Raw genomic sequence first — 21,952 nt, 5'->3', positions numbered from 1 at the left:
GTTAGGCAACATTTGAACCAAATCAAGGTGAACCAATCAAAGTTTGCCTAGAGTAATATCCCATCATCGGAGTAGGTAAATTGGTACTTTGGCTCTCATTAGCCACAACCATCACAAAAAACTGAGATTCCAGTCTCCAATGTCTGAAAAAGTTGGCCTACAGAGTTTCTGGTCATCGTCTTTCCTCATCTTTCTAGCCATTGTCTATCCTCTGTAGGAGGAAGGCCCCTTTTGCATGTTTCCAGCCAATATGTCTTGAACTTTCCTTTACCAATACTTGCTGATGCCATCGCTCCATCTTGTTTTAGGTCTCTTTTGTGGAGGCTTTTTATTGTGGGATCCATTCTATGACTGCCTTGGTCCAGCTGCTGTCAGCTGTTCCTGCTATGTGACCAGCCCATTTCCCTTTCCATTATTTTACTCCCTTGATGATATCGTATACTTTCATTTGCTCTCTAATCCATGTGCAGATCTTTCTATCTTGTCTTGCGATGCAGAGCATGTATCTTTCCATGGCTCTTGCAGCACTAGTAGCTTTTATATGGATTGTGAGGGTCTATGGAGATTCTCAATCATCCAGGTCAAAGTTGCCCCAAAGATGCTTTTTCAAGAGGCAACTGGACTTTCTGGTTTTTCTTTGAAGACCTCGTCAGCTCTGACTGGATAGTGGGGAATGGATGATTGGATGGTCAATCCCCACCATCCAGTCAGAGTTGAAGAAGCTTCCTGGATGAGAAGCGAAATGTCTTAAAAGAAAAAAAAACCCAGAAAGTCCAGTTGCCTCTTGAAAAAGCACATTTGAGGTATTGATTAGTGTCCATGTTTCACTGACATATGTTAGAAGTAGCAGGCACTGATGGAAAATCTTCCTTGCTCTGCATATATTGGCATTCAGTAGGTTAATAGCTTTCTTAAACTATCATGAGGGACATGGTGGCTCAGTAGCTAAGATGCTGAGCTTGTCAATCAGAAACGTCGGCAGTTTGGCTGGGTTCGAATCCCTAATGCCTGTAACGGAGTGAGCTCCCGTTACTTGTCCCAGCTTCTGCCAACCTAGCAGTTCGAAAGCATGGAAAAATGCAAGTAGGAAAATAGGATGAGCATGGCCCCCTAGAGTTGGGAACAGGTAGCACATATGTGCGAGGGGAACCTTTACCTTTACTTTAAAACTATCTCCACGTGGGAGAACCATCCCGTTTTGTACTTGACGGGCCTCCAATGGGCTCTAGAAAACTTTTGCCTCACCGAGGTGGCCCCGCCACTCAAACCACACCCGGCCAGTTATCCCCAGACGCGGCAGGCGGCTTGTTTCTTTAAGGAAGAGCCGCCGGGTGTGTCTTCAGTAGCTATGGAAACTTTCAAGTTGAGGATGCTGGGTGCTGCTGCTGCTGCTCCTCGGAGTGGCTGAAACTGCGGGCGGCTACTCCGGAGGCGAGCGCAGCAGTACAACAGGCGGGTAGAAGGAGCCGCTCGCCGCCAAGTCGAGCAACTTTGGGCTCGGCGGCGACGCTTGCAAGAAGAGCCAGAGAAGGAGCGCGGTTCTGCTCTGCTCTGCAAGAGGCTGCGCCTGCCATGCCGCCCCGAGCGCTCGAGGCTAACTAGCGGCGCCCGCCTGTTCGGGACCCGCCGTCGGACATGCGAAGGCAGCCAGAGCAGATCGAGGCATCCGCCGGCGTTGCCGCCGAGACTCGGGGCTTCCAGGCGGGACGCCGCTCTGGAGAGGGAAGCGGCTGTGCACCCCCTGCCCGGCCAGGGGAATGGGGACCCTGCCTGAGCGGGAGGCGGCGGCGGGCTCTTTCCGGTTAGGATCCAGAGGCGGCAGCCGCCCGGGCGCCCTCCTCTCGGCTTTCGGCTCTCGGCCGTTTGCAGAGCTGAGTGAGTCACGTCGGACTTGGGGCCAGCCTACGACAGGACTTGGTACCGGGGAAGGGGTGGCTGCTCGCCTTCGCTGCAGCCGGAGCTCTTCGGGGGCGCCCCTCGCCTCTGCCTAACCTCGCCGTCTGTGCCGTCGCGGCTGCGCTCGCCTCCCGTCTGGGCGCCAGCGAGATCGGAGGCGGCGGTGGCCCCTGGAACCTCGGCACTAATCTCAGCCCCGGCATCCTTCTGGCAGGAGCGGGCGGAGAGAGCCCCGCTTCCCCCTGGCCTGACTCCTGGAGAGGAAGCCAAGGGCCCCATCTCGGCTCCCTTCTCCGATACCTCTGGTTTTTCCCCCCCACACTCCAACTGGACGATGGCGATTTCCTTGAGCAAGTCTTAAAATGCCGGTGATGAGGGGCCTCCTGGCTCCCCAAAACACCTTCCTGGATACCATAGCAACCCGCTTTGATGGCACGCGTGAGTTGGCTTCCCACACTTTTTTATTTTTTTTACCCTCCTCCTCCTCCTCCTCCTCCTCCTCCTCCTCCCTCCTCTTCCTCCTCTCCCCTTGTTGTCTGGTCTTCCAGAAGGAAACTCGAGGGCTCCCACTTCCAGGCGTTTCTCCCTGTCTTTCTCCCTGTAAAAGATCTCTTCTTCCCTTCCTTTCTCTCAGCCCCATCCTCCTTCACGTTTGGCACCACAATCCTGAACTGATGAAGTTGTAGTTCTCAAGAAAGGCTGGGCTCCCCAACCCCCTTTGAGGAGGATCCTAGTGCGACATCTGTATGTTGACCTACTGCCCATGGCATGTGTGCGTGCATGCAGTGGAGGCACGATGGAGAATTGGGAGAGATGGTGGCTCTCCAGAACAGGATGTGTACATGCAACACACGTATAGATGCTGCAGGGTTCTCTGATGATCTGTTGGATTTGTTCTAATGATCTCCTAAAGTGCAAAGGGTTCCTGAAGCCTTTGAGCATTTGATGTGGTTGAACTTTTGATCTTTGCCATTAAGGTTGCCAGGAATAACTTTTCCAGCATGCGTCCATGGGGAATTTTGTCAGATGGATCTTGTCAGGTTGTTGAAAGTCCCACCTGGCATGTCAAGGACTACAGCAGACCTCAGCCTTGCATCTGGCATCCAAGGGTTGCCATATCCAATAGATCCACACCCGGTCATTAATACAGAAGTATCTTTGAACCTATATTGGACATCTCTGAAAGCGAAAATTGTCCCAATGCATCATTTTTAACTTTGTGTAAGCAAAATAAGTTCTATCCAAATACAAATCTCTTGCAGTAGTTCCCTCAAGGTCTAAAGCTTCAAGTTGGCTTCCTATTAGAGAATAAAATGTGTGGGTAGTAGAATATATAGTATGGAGCTTTGAGATCATGGATGTACATCAACAACATATAAACATATCAGAACTGAGTGCCAGCAAATACAGGTACCCAAAAGATTAGATATATGTAACGTGTGAAATGGGAAGTTGGGTAAAAGGGGCATTGGGTGTGGAAGGACGATACTTTCAACCATATTCCTGCCACATAATTTGCTTTATGAAGAATTAGTTTGTTTCCCTTATAAAATTTGTAGCTCAAGTTACTTAGAATACCATTCTAAGGGTACCATTCTTTCTTTCTTTCTTCGAATAATAGAGGTGGGTGACAGATAATTAAACCTAACTCATCAGTTGGTCCTGAACCTAGTTTTCTCCAATCAAACTCTACCCACTAAGCCTTCTCCTTGATTCTCCAAATAATCTGCACAAATGTATTTGATTTTTATCATGCCTTTATTACTTAATAAGTAACCCAAGGCACCAAACAGATCTAATACTCCTTCCCACTCCTACCACAATAACCCTGTGAAGTAGATTGAGCCGAGACAGAGAGAGACAGAGAGAGACAGAGAGAGACAGAGAGAGAGAGAGAGAGAGAGAGAGAGAGAGAGAGAGAGAGAGAGGGAGACTGGCCAGTTTTCCTGCCTAAGGCAGATCTAGAACTCAGAGCCTCCTGGTTTCTAGTTACTTTCAAGTAATTGTGCTGAAAATGAAGGAATCAACTGTTGTCATGCTTATGGAAGAATGGAGGCACTTTCTGGAAGACAGAAGCACTATGTGTATATGGGAAACAAGGGTTATAATGCTCCTTACCCTTTTTTAAATTGCTAATTTGGGGATTAATTGGAAAGTAGGAGAGATGGATTTCATCATGGAGCATCCCTCCTGCTCTACATGCCAAGATGAGTCATCCTATCATGAGGAAAGAAAACCAAAGATACTTTAGTCGCACAATCTTTTAAAGGAAACTTTTTTTAAAAATCATATCAGGGCTTCATTGGCTTTAAAAAGAGAGGGAAACAATTGCAACTTTGAATTAGTATCCAACGACAAGTCTATGGTTCATGTTCGTCATTGGAGACTGAAGCACTGAACGTATTTAGCATTGAAACCTATGACAAAATTATGACACAATCTTCGCCATAGTTATCATCTGTTGTAGCTAAGAAACTGCAGGCCACTTACTGTATGTGGAATTTGGTCTCCAGTAATTCACCCTGCAACTTGTACATCACCTTCCTGTCCTAAGGCCGTTTAGATCAGAAAAATCTGTCTGATTCTCCCATGTTTCCCTCTTTATTTAGGCTACGTGGTTTTTTCCACGCAAAAATACTTTCTGAGTAGGAATTGCATAATGTGTAAGGTGCTGCTATAGATAGTAGGCTAAGCAGCAAACATGTTTCTTGTTGTGTTTGGATTTCATCTCTGTTTTTATCTCCCACATCTGCTTGTCACGCTTCTACTTCTGTCTAAGCTGGTAGAAGTAAGGGGGCAGTCAGCATTGGGGGGGGAGCTTTCCTGATCACACAGAAGCCGTATGCCACCCCACTCCATCCCCCCCATCCCAGATGCTGCCTAGCTTTCCAACAGAAGATACAGGTTTTTTTCCCTGTGCCATCCAAATGAGAGAAAGACTGGGTGGTGGTGGAAGGGGGAGACTTACAGCAAGTTGCAATGCCTTTTGGAATCTTTGGTGTGTTTATATTTGATCTGATTTCTCTTCAGAGCTCCAATGTTCAAAAGGGATCTGCTCCAAGAGCCTGAAAATAACCTCTTTTGGAAAGATAGGGGCTTTATAAACCTAAGGGGGGCTGTTCAGATTAGAAGGGGGGGAGTCTGCTAGGCTCTTAAAGAGGGGATTTCCTTCTCCTTCCTGGTCTTCTATAAGTATAATCTTTATTGTCGTTGTACTTAAATGCAACTAAATTGGTTGTTCTAGCCTCATCTTATGCAGAAGTTTGTGTGGGTTGAGATTTTTTTTAGTTGAATGCAGTGGGTGGTGATAGGGAGTCTGTTGAGCGTAGAGTTGCCTTATAGGTGAGAGGGACAGCATATAAATTTAACAAATAATTTAGAAATAGAATGAGCCAAGGTTTCATCCTTTCAAAATTTAGAGCCTCCGGATTTATTGTGTCTTAGGTTGTCCTGAGGGCATTGTCTTGCGATCAAACCCCCCCTGGTTTATTTACTGTGGTTGCTTGAATTGTAATCTGAGTTGATCCACCCAAGGATAGCCTGCCGCAGAGTTGGTGCATTGGCTTGCTTGTTGGTTGAACCCTTCTTGCATAATCCAGAGGAGGTGGATTTAGGTAACTAGGGATTTCCAATAATCAAGTTTGCTTCATACAAATGGAACAGTTGATCTGGCAGAATTAGTTGAACTACTGGGGGGTATGTGTGTGTAAGTTTTTTAAAAATATTCTTTTTTAATTTTTTCCAATATAAACATACATATTTTGTGGGCAATGCATGGACTGGGTCAAGTCTTTTTTAAACAACGTTAACAATAGTAATACAAACAGTATGTGGACTTCTAATCTTCCAACTTCAACAATACTAGTCTCATTTCATATTCCTTTTACATTTCCCCATTAATTCATTTAAACATGAATAGCATTTCTTATGCACCCTGTGTTTATTATCCCTTACTAAATGTTATCATTCAATATTTTAAAAATCACTCATCATTCCACCGTAGCATCAATATTTCAAATGTGTGGGATCACTAATAACACCAATTATTAACAATATTCAATCCATCACGGGAGTGTATCTCAAAATCCCCACCATTTCTAATCCTTAGCATTTTAAATTGAACAATATATTTTAACTTGTGTGTGTAAGTTTTTGAGTGACAGAACATCCTTTTTCAGGTTAGTGAATCTGCAACAGAGTGGACTTGGAGGGGAAGAGATGATGGTCCTCACTATACTTTCATCAGTAGGAAAAGCAGTTTACAACATAGGCCTTATTTGGATAAATATTGTTCATTCCCGTAAAATGTATACAGTAGAGCTCAGTGATGAAATTCAATTTTTACTACCAGTTCTGTGGGCATGGCTTGGTGGGTGTGGCAGGGGAAGGATATTGCAAAATCCCCATTCCCACCCCACTCTGGAGCCAGCCAGAGGTGGCATTTGCCGGTCCTCCGAACTACTCAAAATTTCCGCTACTGGTTCTCCAGAACCTGTCAGAACCTGCTCAATTTCACTCCTGGTGGAGCTTCCTAGAACCATCTTTGCTGGAAGGCTGAGAACTGAAAATCCAACACATATAGAAAGTGCCAGAATGGTGACAGCTATCCTAGTAAATTGTGCCCAAAATTAGTGACATATCTGCTACTCATAGAGGAAGCTTATAAAAATAAATGTATATTTATTATACGTATTTCTGAGGACGTTTCCAGAAATGTTTGTGTCAGGCTATAATATCCATTGCTATTAAACCAGCCTAGTATGCTATTTGGGAATGATAGGTATAGCAGTAGCACTTAGACTTATATACAGCTTCACGGTGTTTTTACAGCCCTCTCTAAGCAGTTTACAGAGTCAGCATATTGCCCCCCAACAACCTGGGTCCTCATTTTACCGATCTTGAAAGGATGGAAGTCTGAGTCAACCTTGAGGCTGGTGAGAATCGAACTCTTGGCATTTGGCAGCTTTAGCCTGCAATACTGCATTCTAACCACTGTGCCATCATGGCGCTATAGTACTCTGAGGTTCCATAAGAGTTACATAATGTCTCCAGCCTACTTAATAATAAGGAAACTAGGAAATTGACTAATTGAAATCAAAGCCAGGCTTGCCAGGGAACCTAGAGAAGCTCAGCCACTCGTGTAAGGAAACATCTATTTGAAAGCAATATCTTTATCTGAAAAAGGATGAAAATTGAGCACATTTACATATACTCTGAAATCTGAAGTGATATGGGGACAGAAAAAATTGAAATAAATTAATGGTCCAGAGATTGAGATCTACATGATAATTAGCCAGGTTCATTAAAATGACTGACATTTGTTGAGACATTTTCAAAATGTGACACCCAAATGCCCTAGCAAGCTTATCCGAACTTTACTTATTAGTGACACTCTCGGTTTTCCTGGTTTTTAGCCGTGTTTCTTAACCATTGCATCAAACTGGCTCCCTAGGGACCCTTTATAAAAGGATAATATTCATAAGTGCTTACCTTCCAAGGAGTTTCTATACCTGGAAAAGAGGAGAAAAATCAACAAGCAAAGAACTCCTGTTCCAAATTTAGGATGGGGGCCGTTTAGGTTCCTTTATTATTAATGGCTCTTTATTAGGGTTTTTTTTTTAAACTCCCTAAATTTCTGATAGATGGAAAAAAAACATTAGAAGGGTATATCATGGTGCTTTTGTTCTCCAGTACCAGCTGCCCTGGACTGCTGCTTCCCAGGGCTTGTTGATTTGAAGGGAAGCAAACCAATGCAATCAATGTCTAATGTAAAGTAGTGCACACAAGTATAGTTTGGTGGAAGGGAAGCAAGTTTCTCTCTGAAGTGAATTCAGAGAGAATTCAATTAAGTGAATTCCACTTAAGAAGACTCTCCTCCTTGCTAAACAAGTTTAATCTTTCAGTTCTGAAAAACGCTCATCTTGTTCCCTTAGAGCTGTGATGGTGAACCTATGGCACCCATGCCCGAAGTGACACATGCAGCCATGTCGTGTGGCACATGTGCCATCACCCGTTCCTCTTTTGGATTTCTGGCACGCATTCCCCCCCCCGATGATCAGCTGGCCGTCATGCGTGCAGCAGTGCCAGAAAGTGGAAGAAACTGGTCTTCCGTTTTCCTGTGCGAGCATGCATGCATGCCAGTCAGCTGATTATTGTGTGCCCATGCACGCCAGTAATCAGAAGTCTAGCTGGCCAGCGCACATGCATGCACCAGAAACCAGAAGTGCATTTTCCAGTGTGTGTATGCCCCTTGGGCAGCTCCTCTTCTGGGTTGTGTCCCAGACAAGTGCGCACATGCGGGCTCCCTTTTCGGCACTCGGTTCCGAAAAGGTTCACCATCCCTGCCTTAGAGAAACTGTGCCAGTGGAGCAGTGACTCTCTTTTCCCCAGGAGACCAATTTTTCACTTCTTCACAAATCTCTGATTTTCCTTAGGTATAATGCATGGTATACATGTCATGATTGTTCCACTGCACACATTCTTACTGAATGTACCACAGTGGCTCTGGTTATTTAATAAATCCAACTCAACCCAAACACATGACAGCTGAGCAGAAGGTCTGGAGTCAGGCTTTGTAGTGCTTTCTATTCATCCCACCACTCCAACTTCACTCTGTCCACTTGTACAAGCAAAGGAGGGTCCTGGAAAGGAAGACTATAACACTAGTTGGTTAGAGAAACCCTTTGGCATACCCCATGCATTCTCAGTCAGGTGTCCCCACCTGGGGACTTCTAGAATTGTTGCGTCGTAAAGCATCCTAGCTATTAAAGCTCAGAGATGTAGTCAAATATGTATGTTGAGGAAGGCTGATCCAAGCTCAACTGATGACAATCTCCATATAAATGTCTTTCGCCCAGGGCAAGATCTTCCTGGAAACACATCAGATATAATAATGATAGTGAGTAGAGAGAGTGGAATTAACCAAAGAAGAATGGTCCAACCATTATTGTCAGTGTAACACAGATCAGGAAGAAATATTCCCAAATATGTCTGTTTATGAAGCAAATGAAGGTTCTAGTTAGGCCCTGGCAACATGATGGCTATGAAAATTTCGTTTAAGTAGATTGACTGAAAAAAATCAATGCCTGCAAAGATGTTGGAACACGGAGGTATTGTTTTTTGCTACAAGCTATCTATCTGGGGAAAGGAAACTCTGAGCTGAGTCTCAGTTTTTGACAAATATTTGCTCAAATAATCAAATGTTTACAGCAGTGTTTCTCAACCTTGGCAACTTGAAGATGTCCGGACTTCAGCTCCTAGAATACCCCAGCCAGCGGGGTATTCATTTCATTTTTTTACCCTCATTTTTTTACCCTTTTTTAGTTTTTTCTCTCTCTTTCCTGCAGTATATTTATGGTCCTTTGAGGAGAATAGACTTGTTGGACAAATAGAATTTATTTGCTTTTTACAGGTAACCCTCAACTTACGACCACGATTGAGTCCAAAATTTAGGTTGCTAAGTGAGAAATTTGTGAAGTGAGTTTTGCCCCATTGTACGACTTTTGTTGCCACAGTTGTTACGTGAATCGCTGCAGTTGTTAAAGTGTGGAAATGGTCATAAGGCACTTTTTTCAGTTCTGTTGTAACTTTGAACGGTCACTAAATGAACTGTTGTAAGTTGAGGACTACTCTGTATTCCATTAACAGTGTTGGTCACTTAGCGATGCTGGTTTGAATTTCTTAAAATATAGCACAAGCAGAAAGTAATGTGCTTGTATTTTCCATAGCCATCATGTTGCAAGGAGCAAGGAGCTAGCCAGAAACTACAACATTGGCTTCATAAACAGACATATTTGGCAAAATCTTCTCCTGACAGTATACGTCAGGGGTTCCCAACTGGGGAATGCGAGATGATACTCCAGGGTGTGTAAAAACTTGGGTTTAAAAATAAAGGTAAGGGTTTCCCTCGCACATAGGTGCTAGTCATTCCCGAGTCTAGGGGGTGCTGCTCATCTCTGTTTCAAAACCAAAGAGCCAGCGCTGTCTGAAGACGTCTCCATGGTCACGTGGACGGCATGACTCAATGCCGAAGGGGCACGGAACGCTGTTCCCTTCCCACCAAAGGTGGTTCCTATTTTTCTACTTGCATTTTTATGTGTTTTCAAACTGCTAGGTTGGCAGAAGCTGGGACAAGTAACAGGAGCTCACTCTGTTGCGCGGTGCTAGGGATTTGAACAGCCAAACTGCTGACCTTCTGATCTATAAGCTCAGCTTCTAAGCCACTGAGTGCTCCAAATCTCAAAATTATAGTATATATGCATAATTATATGCATATAATTATTTACTTTTGTAAAGGGTGCGAGAATATATCAGAAGCATTCTACGGGTGCGGGGTATAGAAAAGGTTGGGAACCCCTGATGTATGTGTGCATTTATGTGAGACATCATTTGAACGCAGGTAATTCTTGGTTCAACCTATGACATTTCAGCAGAGTTAAAAAAGGGTTTGGGGGGATTTAATCCTCAAAAGACTGGCTTTAGAAGGGGAAACTTGCTGAGCTAGATAAAAGAATTAATTTGGCATTGGTAGGGCTGGAGTCTTTGGGAAGATTAAGGGTTTATTCCTAACCGACTCTATTTTGGGGAAGTATAGCTCGTGGCAATAACTAGATAGTCTTGTGCCAAATTCATTTGATTTCTCATTTGCAACTTTACCTAGGAAAAGCCGATTTGGCTTCCGCTGCACTTTCTCTAGCTGCAAACTGACTAGGCTTCTGTTATGAATCCTATGTGCCAAAGACATTTTTAGACAATAAAAGGGAAACCAGACTGCTCTTTTGTGAATGTCCATCCCACTTGGTGATGAGTGTTTTGTGCACATTTGATGACAGCAAGATCATGAGCAGTCCTAAGATTCCCTGTGTATCCAAATGCTGAAAAATGTGGATTCTCTGCTTTGCAAAATAAAGGTTTAAAAAATTAGTTTGGATCCAATTATTACAGGCCTGCCTTCAACTCTTTTGGTTGTTTTTATTGTTTTAAAATGTTTTCAGCATTTAGACTGTGATACATATTTTTGAATTGTAAGCCATCCAGAATCCTTGCCTGAGATGAGCAGTTATAGAAATTGAATATATCAACAAATAAATAAGTAAACCTATTGGAATCTGAGTTTTAAGGTTAAACCTTTTAAAGCCCATCATTAAATTCAATACAGGTAATCCTCGCCTAAACAATTCGTTTAGTCACCATTCAAAGTTACAAGGGCACTGGAAAAAGTGACATGCCCATTTTTGACACTTGCAACCTTGGGAGCATCCCTATGATCATGTGATCAAAATTCAGATGCTTAGCAACTGACTCATATTTGTGACGGTTGCAGTGTCCCGGGGTCATGTGATCACCTTTTGCGACCTTCTGACAAGCAAAGTCAATGGGAAACCAGATTCACTTAACAACTGTCACATTAACTAAACAACTGCAGTGATTCCCTTAACAACCGTGGCAAGAAAGACTGTAAAAGGGATCAAAACTCATTTAGCAACTCGTTTAGCAATAAAAATGTTGGGCTCAATTGTCGTTAAGTCAAAATCACCTGTATTCCCAGTTTACTGGGATGAAGGAGAAGATCCTGGCGGCAGCCTTGGTAATCCCTAAAGTAGCTTGACCTGTAACTGAAAAATACATCCTTACCAGTGGCCCATTTTGGCAAGAGGACTTTGAGGTTTACCGTAGAGCAGGGGCAGGGGTGGGTTTCAGGCGGTTCGCGGCGGTCCCCGCGAACCGGTTGGTCGGCGAACCCGGAAGTAAGTAACTTCCGGGAACGCCTAAGGATCCACCCGCCCGCCCGCGTTTCTTACCCAGTTTTGATGAGTTCTGCGCTTCCACGCATGCGCAGAATGCATACAGCGCCTGCGTGATCCTCCAGGAGCAGCTGGAGCATCGCACAGGCGCTAGTACGCATGCGTGCACTGCGCACGTCCACAAGGACGCTGCCAGCCCCATTCCAACCAAACCGGTTGGAACGGGGCGAGAAACCCACCCCTGAGCAGGGGTGTCAAGCTCAGGGCCCAAGAGCCGGATCCGGCCCAGTGTGTGTGTGTGCTTAAATCTGGCCTGCAGTACCTACCTTTAAACAGTGAAGGACTGGCCCACAGTGCCTCTGCCAGTGAAAACAGAGCTTGGGAGGGCCATGTACGGCTCTCCCGAGCTCCATTTTCCCTGGCAGAGGGTTGTAGGAGACCATTGCAACTGAAAACGGAGCTCGAGACCCTGTTTTCTCTGGCAGAGCTCTCAGGCCACCACTGGCATTCCCAAAACGAGTGACATTTAGCTGGCCACACCCACCCTGGCCACGCCCACTCCACCCCCTGCCCCCAAGGTAAAACACAACCCTGATTGGGCCTTCAATGAAATAGAGTTTGACACCCCTACTGTAGAGCAATGCCTGGAAAACCATGGGCGCTCCACTTGTGGCGAATAAGCTGCAAATAGGGACCACCAGAGATAGACCTTTTCTTCTCAGAGCAGGGAGTCCTGTAACAAGTAGGTGGAGCAAATTAAATCTCTGTTTTGGTCAACTTTGATTTTAGCACTTTGACTTACCTAGAACTTAAATCCAGAGTTTATTTATTTATTTGGATTTTTATCCTGCCTTTATTATTTTTATAAATAACTCAAGGTGGCAAACATACATATTATTCCTTCCTCCTCCTATTTTCCTCCAACAGCAACCCTGTGGGATGGACTGGACTGAGAGACAATGGCTGGCCCAAAGTCACTAGTTAGTTTTCATGTCTGAGGCAGGACTAGAACTCACAGTCACCTGATTTCAAGACCAGCGCCTAACTATATCCATTGAACTTTTAGTGAAAAGGCCCTGGACTGGTTAGTGAGGATTTCTTCTTCTTTCAATAAATTTAGAGCAGTCAATTCAATGTTACCGAAAAATTTGGATTGCTTTTTAAAAAATAATAATAATGCCAATATATATGGCATATTATGTATAGCTACTAACCAAATAGATTCTTTATGTTTAGAATTCCCATTCCTTTGATTAACAGTTGCTATAGGTCTGTGATGGTGAACCTATGGCACACATGCTCAAAGTGGAACACAGAGCCGTGTTGCCTGGCATGTATGGCGACGGTTCCTTTTCCAGGTTTCTGGCACACATGTGCGTACGACAATCAGCTGGACTTTGTCCTTGTGCCAGTGCCGGAAACTGGGAGAGTTGCTCTTCTGTTTTCTGGAGTGAGCATGCATGCCAGCCAGCTGATCGTGATGCACGCATGCACACCAGTAACCGGAAGTCTAGCTGGCCAGCGTGCATGCACATGCCGGAAACCAGAAGTGTATTTTCCAGTGCGTGCATGCCCCCTGTTGCCACATCACGCAGCTCCACTTCCGGGTTGTGTCCCAGATGAGCATGCACATGGTGAAAAGGTTCACCATCACTGCTATAGGTCAATAAATGGAGGAAGCTTAAAATTATAACATCTGTGCTGATTGGGTCATCCTAGTGATGGAAATGGAAAAGAGAGTAGATTTATTCTTGGTCTAATCAAATTTCATCTTCTGCTAACTGAATGGTACTTTTCATTTTAAGCTACTCTTGGGCAGATGGGGGAAATAAATCAGATACAAAAGCATCTGAACGTGATTCCCAGTAACTAGATGGTTGGGTATGGGGAGACATGTTAGATTAAACATCCTGGGAGCTTCTCTGTATGATAATAATGAGGATGATATAATATCATTAAACTTGTATGCTGCCCAACTCTCAATGATTCTAGGCAACTCACAACAATTAAAAAAACCACATATATAAAACATCAAAAAGAAAGATAAAAGATGGCAAGTGCAATGAAGTGAGAACTCTTCATGGCTATTCTAAATCATAGTGGAGTGCGGGGGGACGGGACATTTGGATTTTGGGATGGGGTAATCTGTTTCCAGAGGGCAGGCACCGCTACAGATAAGGTACGCTTCTAAGTCCCAACAGATGACATTGTTTAATCCAAGGAACCCAGAGTGTACCAATCCTGCTGGATTGAATAAATAGACTGGGCATATGTCTTGGGAGCCAGGTGGTCTCTCGGTTAATAAGGTCCTATGCCATGTAAGGGTTTATAGCTAACAATCTGTGGGAGAAAGAATGGTAGAAGTGAAGGTTGGGGTTAAAAGAGGTATCAGCCTAGAATCTTTATGTAGCTAAAACTGACCTAAATCCAATCCTCCTTGAGTGCTGTTGACTCTTAATTTAGCTCTAAGCAGGTGCCAACCACTAAATGAGCACATATTGCTATAGCACAGGCTATAGCAGTGATGGTGAACCTTTTCGGCACCAAGTGCCAAACTGGAACACACGTGCATGCGTGAGCATGTGCACATGTGCGTGCACTGGAGCACATAAAACCTGAAGGCCAGCTGGCCAACGTGTGCATGCCTGTTTTTTGGCCATTTTTGGCTGTTTTGGGGGCTGTTTGGGGGCTATTTTCAGGCCATTTTTGGCCCATAAATGGGCTGAAAACAGCCTGGAAAAAGGCCTGTTTTGGGGGGCATTTTCCGGCGCTCCAGTGCCCACAAAGACCAGTTGCTGGAAACCAGAACAGCAGCTGGTGACGGTGTGCATTCCCACAAAGAGGGCTCTGCGTGCCACCTCTGGCACGCATGCCATAGGCTCGCCATCACAAGGTTATAGCAATAAACCCATTTAATAGATCCTTCGCGTGTCAAACTGGTCTTTTGCGCCTGACACAACTAACCCTTTGAATTGCTCCCAGAATCAAATTGGCAACAGTGACTTTAACTATTACATGTGACACAGAAATGGGGAAGGGGGTGCCATTTCTGTGGCAGTGAGTGTAGCAGGCTACACCAGCAATGCAAGCTTTTGTTAAAAGACATACTTTCTTTTAAGAAACAACCTGGCAAAGCTATCTGCAGTTGGCTGCAGTTTGAATAATGCTGCCATCAAAATAGCACACTTAGACCTATGAATGTCAGTGGTTCCTAAAATAATAATCCTCTGAATCTGTTGTATCCTAATTATCAGGTCATGCCTTAGTAGCATGTTTAATCTTTCAATCAATCTGGGCATTTGAAGAGAGGACCTGGAGGGGAATATATTTGCAAATTTCTCCACGCATGGAAGGTGGTGAAGGGACAACAACATCTGCATCCGTCTATAAATAAATTACCCTCCCATGTAGTCCTTAGAAATATTGCTGCAATTGGCCTGTTTTGTAATTTGAACAGTAACTGAATCAATCTCTCTGTCCTGCACCCTGCCTGTATTTGGGGGGCAATTAAAACAGCACAGCACAGTGAGATATAGTCTCTGATTGTACTGTGGCACCTTCTCACTGTTTATAACAAATGGGCTTTCTCCTTCTATTTTTTCCCCTAAATTCTAATCTTGAATGAGAAAAGGTTTACCCTGTTGATCTATTTTTACTTCCCCAGCAATATCAGAGGTAGAAAATAAAGAATATTTAGATTATTGGAAGTTTATGTATTTTATTTTATTTATCACATCTTTATCCTGCCTTTATTAAGTAACTTATGAGCCATGGTGGCGCAGTGGTTAGAATACAGTACTGCATTCTGCTGGCTGCAGTTTGGCAGTTCGATTCTCACCAGGCTCCTGGTTGACTCAGCCTTCCATCCTTCTGAGATCAGTAAAATGAAGACCCAGATTGTTGGGGGCAATAGGCTGACTCTGTAAACTGCTTAGAGAGGGTTGTAAAGCACTGTGAAGCGGTATATAATTCTATTTCTATAGCTGTTGCTAACTAGAGGCATGAATACACATAATATTCCTTCCTCCTCCTATTTCTCCCACAGCAACCTGTGAGTAAGTTGGGCTGAGACAGAGAAAGAGAGACTGGCCCAAGGTCACCCACCTGACACCATCCCTAAAAGTAGGACTAAAAGAACTCACCATCTCCTGGTTTCCAGCCTGATCCCTTAACCACTAAACCAAACTGCCTCTCTTGTGTATCTTTTTTCATTATCTCAGAGGTTGAATTCCTACCAAGATCCTTCATTAGTTTTCGCTTGAAATCCTTTATAGTTTTGCAGTGAGTGGATATTACCTCATCCTTCTTTCATAATCGCTGGATAAATTAGCCCAATTTTATAATGGTGTTAATAGTTAAAAAGTTATCATGTCTCCCTTAATGAGGTAAAAAGAGGCTGTGCCTCATTACCTACAATGTGAAATAGGTACAATAGTGCAATTTTGTGCAAGTTTTCACTGCAAACATGGTGCGCTGTGTTTAATGAGGCTTGGTAAGATTAAGAACAAATCAAAAGCAGTTGCCAAAAAATGCTTCTTCGGCTCTTACTGCCAATAATAAACTACCCGATATAAAATAAGAATTTATTGTGTTTTCCAGGCTCATATATCTTAATTTTATAAGTGTACACATCTCTCAACAATTGGCAGAGTAGTTTTAATCCCAGTTGTAGGTTTGCATCGTAGCCCCAGAGGTATAGAATTTGTGTAATTTCAACTTCCATTTAATGTACTGTAAAGACTGAGCTGGTTTAACTCTGAGGTTAAAAAGTCTTCCAAGTCTCAGCTTCTACTTTACAATAGTGAAGAAATTATAATGCTGAGGTCCTTTTGAGGTTTATTATAAGAACAAGAAGGCATGAAAGTGCTTTGAAAATGGAAAATGTTGTCAAAATTATCACTACTTTTTGTGGTTGTTTTTTAAAAAATAATACAACTGTCGAGGCATTATTCATTGTAATGTTTAAAGAGATGGGGAAGACAGTCTTGGTAAGCCATCTTTTGCGGGGATGAATGTTGCACAAAAGCAGTGTATTCACAGGTCAGGTGGCCTAAACGCACATCTTTTATAGCAGCCACACACGCCCATGTTGTGTTAGACATTGCTCTGCTCTGCAGGGAAGGGACTGGGTTGGGTGCTGTCTGTTATGGAAGGGCAATTGTCAAGTTGTGGAGAAGGCCTGCTTTCTCATTCCCTGACTTCTTTGCTGGCCTTCCGGCACGAATGTGGTGATTTTTTTGCACTGGCTGATGGCAGCAGAAGGATAAAGTGATATCTCACTAACTATAATTGTATTTAAACTGTAATTTGGGGGAAAATTAGAAACATTTAACTGATAGAGGGGAATATTTGTAACTCATGGTTGAAATGAGGGTGCTCATTGGTGCTGTCTGAGCTTGGATGTTTTCTTGTAGATGTTCTCTTACCCAAATTAGGTAACATCATCAATACTAGTCTGAAATCATTAAATGTCTGTTTTAAATTCAAGAGTCTGATGCATTTACTATTTTGATTAGTTTTATTTCTTAATCATGTTCTACACTTGGTAGAGGAAAGAATGTGGCATGAAAAGCTTGAAAGATGGTTACCATTCACATTTAATTACATGAATGTACAATATCATAATAGAGCAATGCAAAATAAATGTTTCTTGCTTCTAAAGATTTCCAGGTAGTCCTCAAGATATGACCAGAATGGATCCTGTCCATTATAGTCACATGTCATGAAAGTCATTAGAGGAAGCATCTCATCTAACACACACACACACCCCATCCCTGCTCTCCTCAATGATTCAATCAATGAATATGCAGTTTGTTAAATGGACTTGTGGGGTGGCTCCGGTTGAGGGAGGCCTTTGGAGGCCCAGCACAGGCTTAGGTATGCCTACTCTGGCCCTCATAAGACCTACCCCCATTCCCCAAGATGCCCCATGCTCCACTTCCTGCCCCTCCCCAGGCTTTACACCCAGGGGTGGGATGCAACTGGTTTAACAACCGGTTTGGTAATTATGTGCTTTGTGCGTGTGCAGTATTAAAAAACTGCCCACTTTAAGGTCTAAAAGTTACCTTCTACTGCAGGTGCTGGTGACTAAAACAGCTGAGGCATGGCAATCCATTGTGTTGTGCAAATCAGCTGAGCTGAAAAACACACAAATATGGGACAGGATAGGGCAGAGATGTGTGAGTGGGGCCAACTGCTCACCAGAACTACCAGTTTGCCTGAATGGTCCGAACCGGCAGCAGCCCACCACTGTTTAGACCTGTTTTCCACCCCACCAGGCCAAACACTCTTCTCCTCACTTATCTTCTGAAGAGCTCCAAGGCCTTCCAAGTGCTGGAATGGATTGCTTTTTTTGCATGACCCCATGGCGCAATTCTGGAAGTAGCCTCCATTTTGTCACAAAGTGACAACTGCATTTGGCCCACTACTACACTATACAGCCCAGGGATAAACTGCTTTGTTTTGCTGCATTAACAACCCGTGCACAGATCTGCAGAAGCTTCCTGCACCATTCAGAAACTTCTGCAGCCTCAGTAAGGCAGCAAAACAAAGCTGTTTGCCTGGACGGCTCCCCACCCATGAACAGGTGGGACAAAATGGTGGCTTCGTCACCACTGCAAAGCCCAGGGTCAAAGCCCAGAGCCTGCCCTGCTTCCCCAACATGAGGTCAAGAGAGATTCAAAAAGGAAGGGTGATGGGTGTGTGGGGAGGAGGAGGCCCAACCACTGCAGGATCCTGGCCACGTGGGTGGATGGGAGACAGACGGGGAGGTACTGCAGCATCTCTATGGTGGGTCATAAGGGCGAATGACTGCAGGCCCACTGCAGCCGTCAGTAACTTTATAACAGGGTCAAAGTTAGTTTTTGGGGAGGGCTGCTGTAACTTTGAGCATTTATTAAATTACCTGTCATATCTTAGAACTAATCTTACATCTTCTCTGGAAGGTGCCAAGGTGGCAAGTTTCAGAAATAGCCTAACTATTTTTTTTTTGCTGCTTAAACATTCAAGAAGACATGCCTATGACCCCTGAAGCATAAAAATCGCAACCCACTAGTCATTTTACTAATAATTCCTGTATTCACTTAATTAAAATGAATTCCCCGATTGGACTGGATGCAACTGACTTTGAAAAAGATGTGCATAGTATTGTATTGTTAGCATTTCTTGATGTGGCTAGCTACACATAGTCCAAACAAGCTTTGCATGTGTGTTCAAAAATCTAATTTTTTTTCCGTGTTAAGTCTGCTTCCAGAATGGGACATTTCTGTTAGATTGAGATGAATGTTCATGACCCCCTTGATAGGAAACTTCCCATAATTATTTGGTATGAAATGACCACAGCTTAAAATATCATACACAAGATCCAATCTGGGTTGGTCACCGGGGCTGAAGGTTTAGTCTTCTGAGCTTTCAGACTTGTGCTGGAGCCCATCTTCAGGGAACTTCTACCTAGTAGAATGTAGAACTTCTCTCTAGTTTTTCTTTGAAGATGTTTCGCTTCTCATCCAAGAAGCTGAAGAAGCTTCTTGGATGAGAAGCAAAACATCTTCAAAGAAAAACCAGGAAGTCCAGTTGCCTCTTGAAAAACACCTTTGGGGCAACCTTGACCTGGATGACTGAGAATCTCCATAGACAACTTATTTCTAATCCATTCTGCCAGAAGTTCCCTGTGGATGGGCTCCAGCATGAGTCCGAAAGCTCAGAAGACAAAAACTCTGGTCCCAGTAACCAACCAAGATTGTATCCTGCAACATTATCCATGGGCCATATATATGTGCCTTCATTAGTAATATTATATGCCTCCACCTTGGCCATTTGGAGTCAGATTTTATTTCCTATCTACAGCCCTGATAGGAAATATTCTTCCAGTGGAAAATGTATTTTACCAGAGAAGGCTAGGGTTTCACATGGCTTTCTGGATAGGGAATGAGGCATAGGAAATGAGGCAAGGATATAAAGAGAGCATTGTTGAACTTTATCTGTGGAAGGCTGGGGTTTTCCTTTAGTTGTTGTTTTTCCTTTATATGTGCGTGAGTTTTTCTGGCAGTACAATCAGAATAATTTAGGGCTGGGAGACTGTTAAAATGCTTTGGAAGCTGCAGATCTCTTATTCCTGCCTGTATTATGGACTGCTTATAAAATGAGGAAAGTGTGATAAATCAGTTGGTCAAGAGCATTTTCTTTGAGAAAACTAGGGGCTTGCATCTGTGCTATTTTAGGCTGCATGTGGGAAGCTTACACAGCTCCATCATTTCCCATAAACAAATATTTTTTTAAAGTGTCTGCAGATAGGAAACTGTTAGATTGGAGACCAGACTAATGTAAAATGTGGGTTTTCTACATCTAGGTATTACAGTATTCATTTTTTTAAACATAGAGAAGCAATAAGTGCTGCGCACTGCCATCCACTATCTGACACAGTAAAATTTGCAGGCAGGTTTGCCACCTGATCTGCTATTAAGGTAAGGCTGAGAGTTATGCTGTTTGTTCCCGTTCTTTCCCATGCTCTGCTCATCCTAAGATCTGGTTCCAGGATAGCCTTTTCCTTTTGTTGGGTGAGCTAATGCCACAGACAGTAACTTGTTTTGCCTGCACTTCTGATGTGTCTGGTACAGTTAACCTGCTTGAGAGTTCTCATACCTTCAGTTGGCGCCTGCCGGGTATTTCAAAAGAAAAAATAATCCCTATAGTTTCACCGATATTCCCTGTTACCCAGAAAAGTAGCTTCTTTTCTTCTAAAAAGAGCTGCGGTGGCGCTGGGGTTAGAATGTAGTACTGCTGGCTGCTTCTGCTGATCACCGGCTGCCTGCAATTTGGCAGTTCAAATTCCACCAGCCTCAAGGTTGACTCAGCCTTCCATCCTTCCGAGGTGGGTAAAATGAGGTCCCAGATTGTTGGAGGCAATTGGCTGACTCTGTAAACTGCTTGGAGAGAGCTGTAAAGCACTGTGAAGCGGTATATAAATATAAGTGCTATTGCTAGTGCTAATAATAGGGTTGTGAATCAAGAATTCCCGGGAGAGTTATTTCCTCCAATGACTTCCAGGGTCAATCAATTAACATGTGGCTTATGATACGTAAACAATTGTCAGGCACAGAAGATCAAGTTTACGTGTCTTTCCATTAAACTGTTTCATGAATACTTTGCATCTTGATGTGGCTAGCTACACATAGTCCAAACAAGCTTTGCATGTGTGTTCAATAGATCTAATTTTTGTGTGTGTTAAATCTGCTTCCAGAATGGGACATTTCTGTTAGATTGAGATGAATGTCCATGACCGCTTTGCATATGAATACCCTTAACTAGTAGTTAGCACCTACTTAGAAAAGGGTCAACAAAATTCAATGGAGTTGGACTTAGTTCACTTGCGGCTATGTAGGGATCCTAGACTAATCCCTCTTTTAACTCCACCCCCAGGTTCTGTCACTTCTTCTCCACCATGATATATCAATAGTCCTTTCTCCTGATTCGGAACAGCATTTTCACACTGCTTCACAATTATCCTCCTTTCCCCTCTATCAGTCAGTGAGCACATTCTTTAACTGCCATGAGAAGGAGCGCCGGGAACAGCTAACTAATGACCTGCCACCTCCTTTGCTCTTCCTTGCCATTATTTTTATGGTGAAATAAAATGTGAAATCCAATCCACCGCTGTGCAAATGGCTTCAGACTTTCTCTTGGCATAGCTGAAGAGAATGAGGTGATGGAGGCTCAGAAGGGGTGAGTGCAGAGCCCCGAAAGCCATCCCATAGGATGCCCGACAAAATGTGTGCTAGCTTTCTTTGGAACATACTCGATTTCCCAAGCTGTCAGAAACATCCAAGTTTCATGAGAATACTGAAAGATGGCCTATCTGAAATTAGAGCCACTTCTCCATAGAGATAGCAATAATGGAAGGAATCACAGTGGAGTGATTTCAGAGTCAACACATGTAAAAAAAAGCTAGTCTCCTTCAACTTAAACTCAGTTGCTGGTAACTTCATAGATGAGTCTTTCTTGGCAGTAAGATGACAGGGCTATAATTGTACTACTATGAAAAAGACTATTTCATTTTTTTATTAAAAAGTTTTTTATTTTTCTTTCAAATTCATTCACAAATATATACTCTTATAATTACTATTAACATTTATCTATTCATCATTTATCTTTATTGTTATTTTCTTACAAATATATAGAATACAGTTTAGGTCACTTTCTTGCCACCCCCATGCCTCCATCTTATTTTGCAACAACCTTGCTCCTTCTATCTTCTCAATCTCCCTTCCCTGCCTTCTTCTTTACTCCTCTCCTTCCTCCTTTCTTCTTCCCCTCTC

At 43.4% G+C, this 21,952-nt stretch overlaps 1 protein-coding gene across 1 annotated transcript in view; it reads left to right on the top strand.

The window, feature by feature from the left end:
* The first annotated feature begins 2,258 nt into the window (after positions 1-2,258).
* The window catches only part of KCNH3 (potassium voltage-gated channel subfamily H member 3), a 78,305-nt gene continuing 58,611 nt past the window's right edge, over positions 2,259-21,952 (top strand). The window contains exon 1 of the mRNA XM_032210658.1: positions 2,259-2,334. Coding sequence (XP_032066549.1) covers positions 2,259-2,334 — 76 coding nt within the window. The remainder of the gene's footprint in view (positions 2,335-21,952) is intronic.

Source organism: Thamnophis elegans, chromosome 2 (genome assembly GCF_009769535.1).
Source record: "Thamnophis elegans isolate rThaEle1 chromosome 2, rThaEle1.pri, whole genome shotgun sequence".
Classification (NCBI taxonomy): Eukaryota; Metazoa; Chordata; class Lepidosauria; order Squamata; family Colubridae; genus Thamnophis; species Thamnophis elegans.
This window is presented reverse-complemented; position numbering and strand designations above follow the sequence as displayed.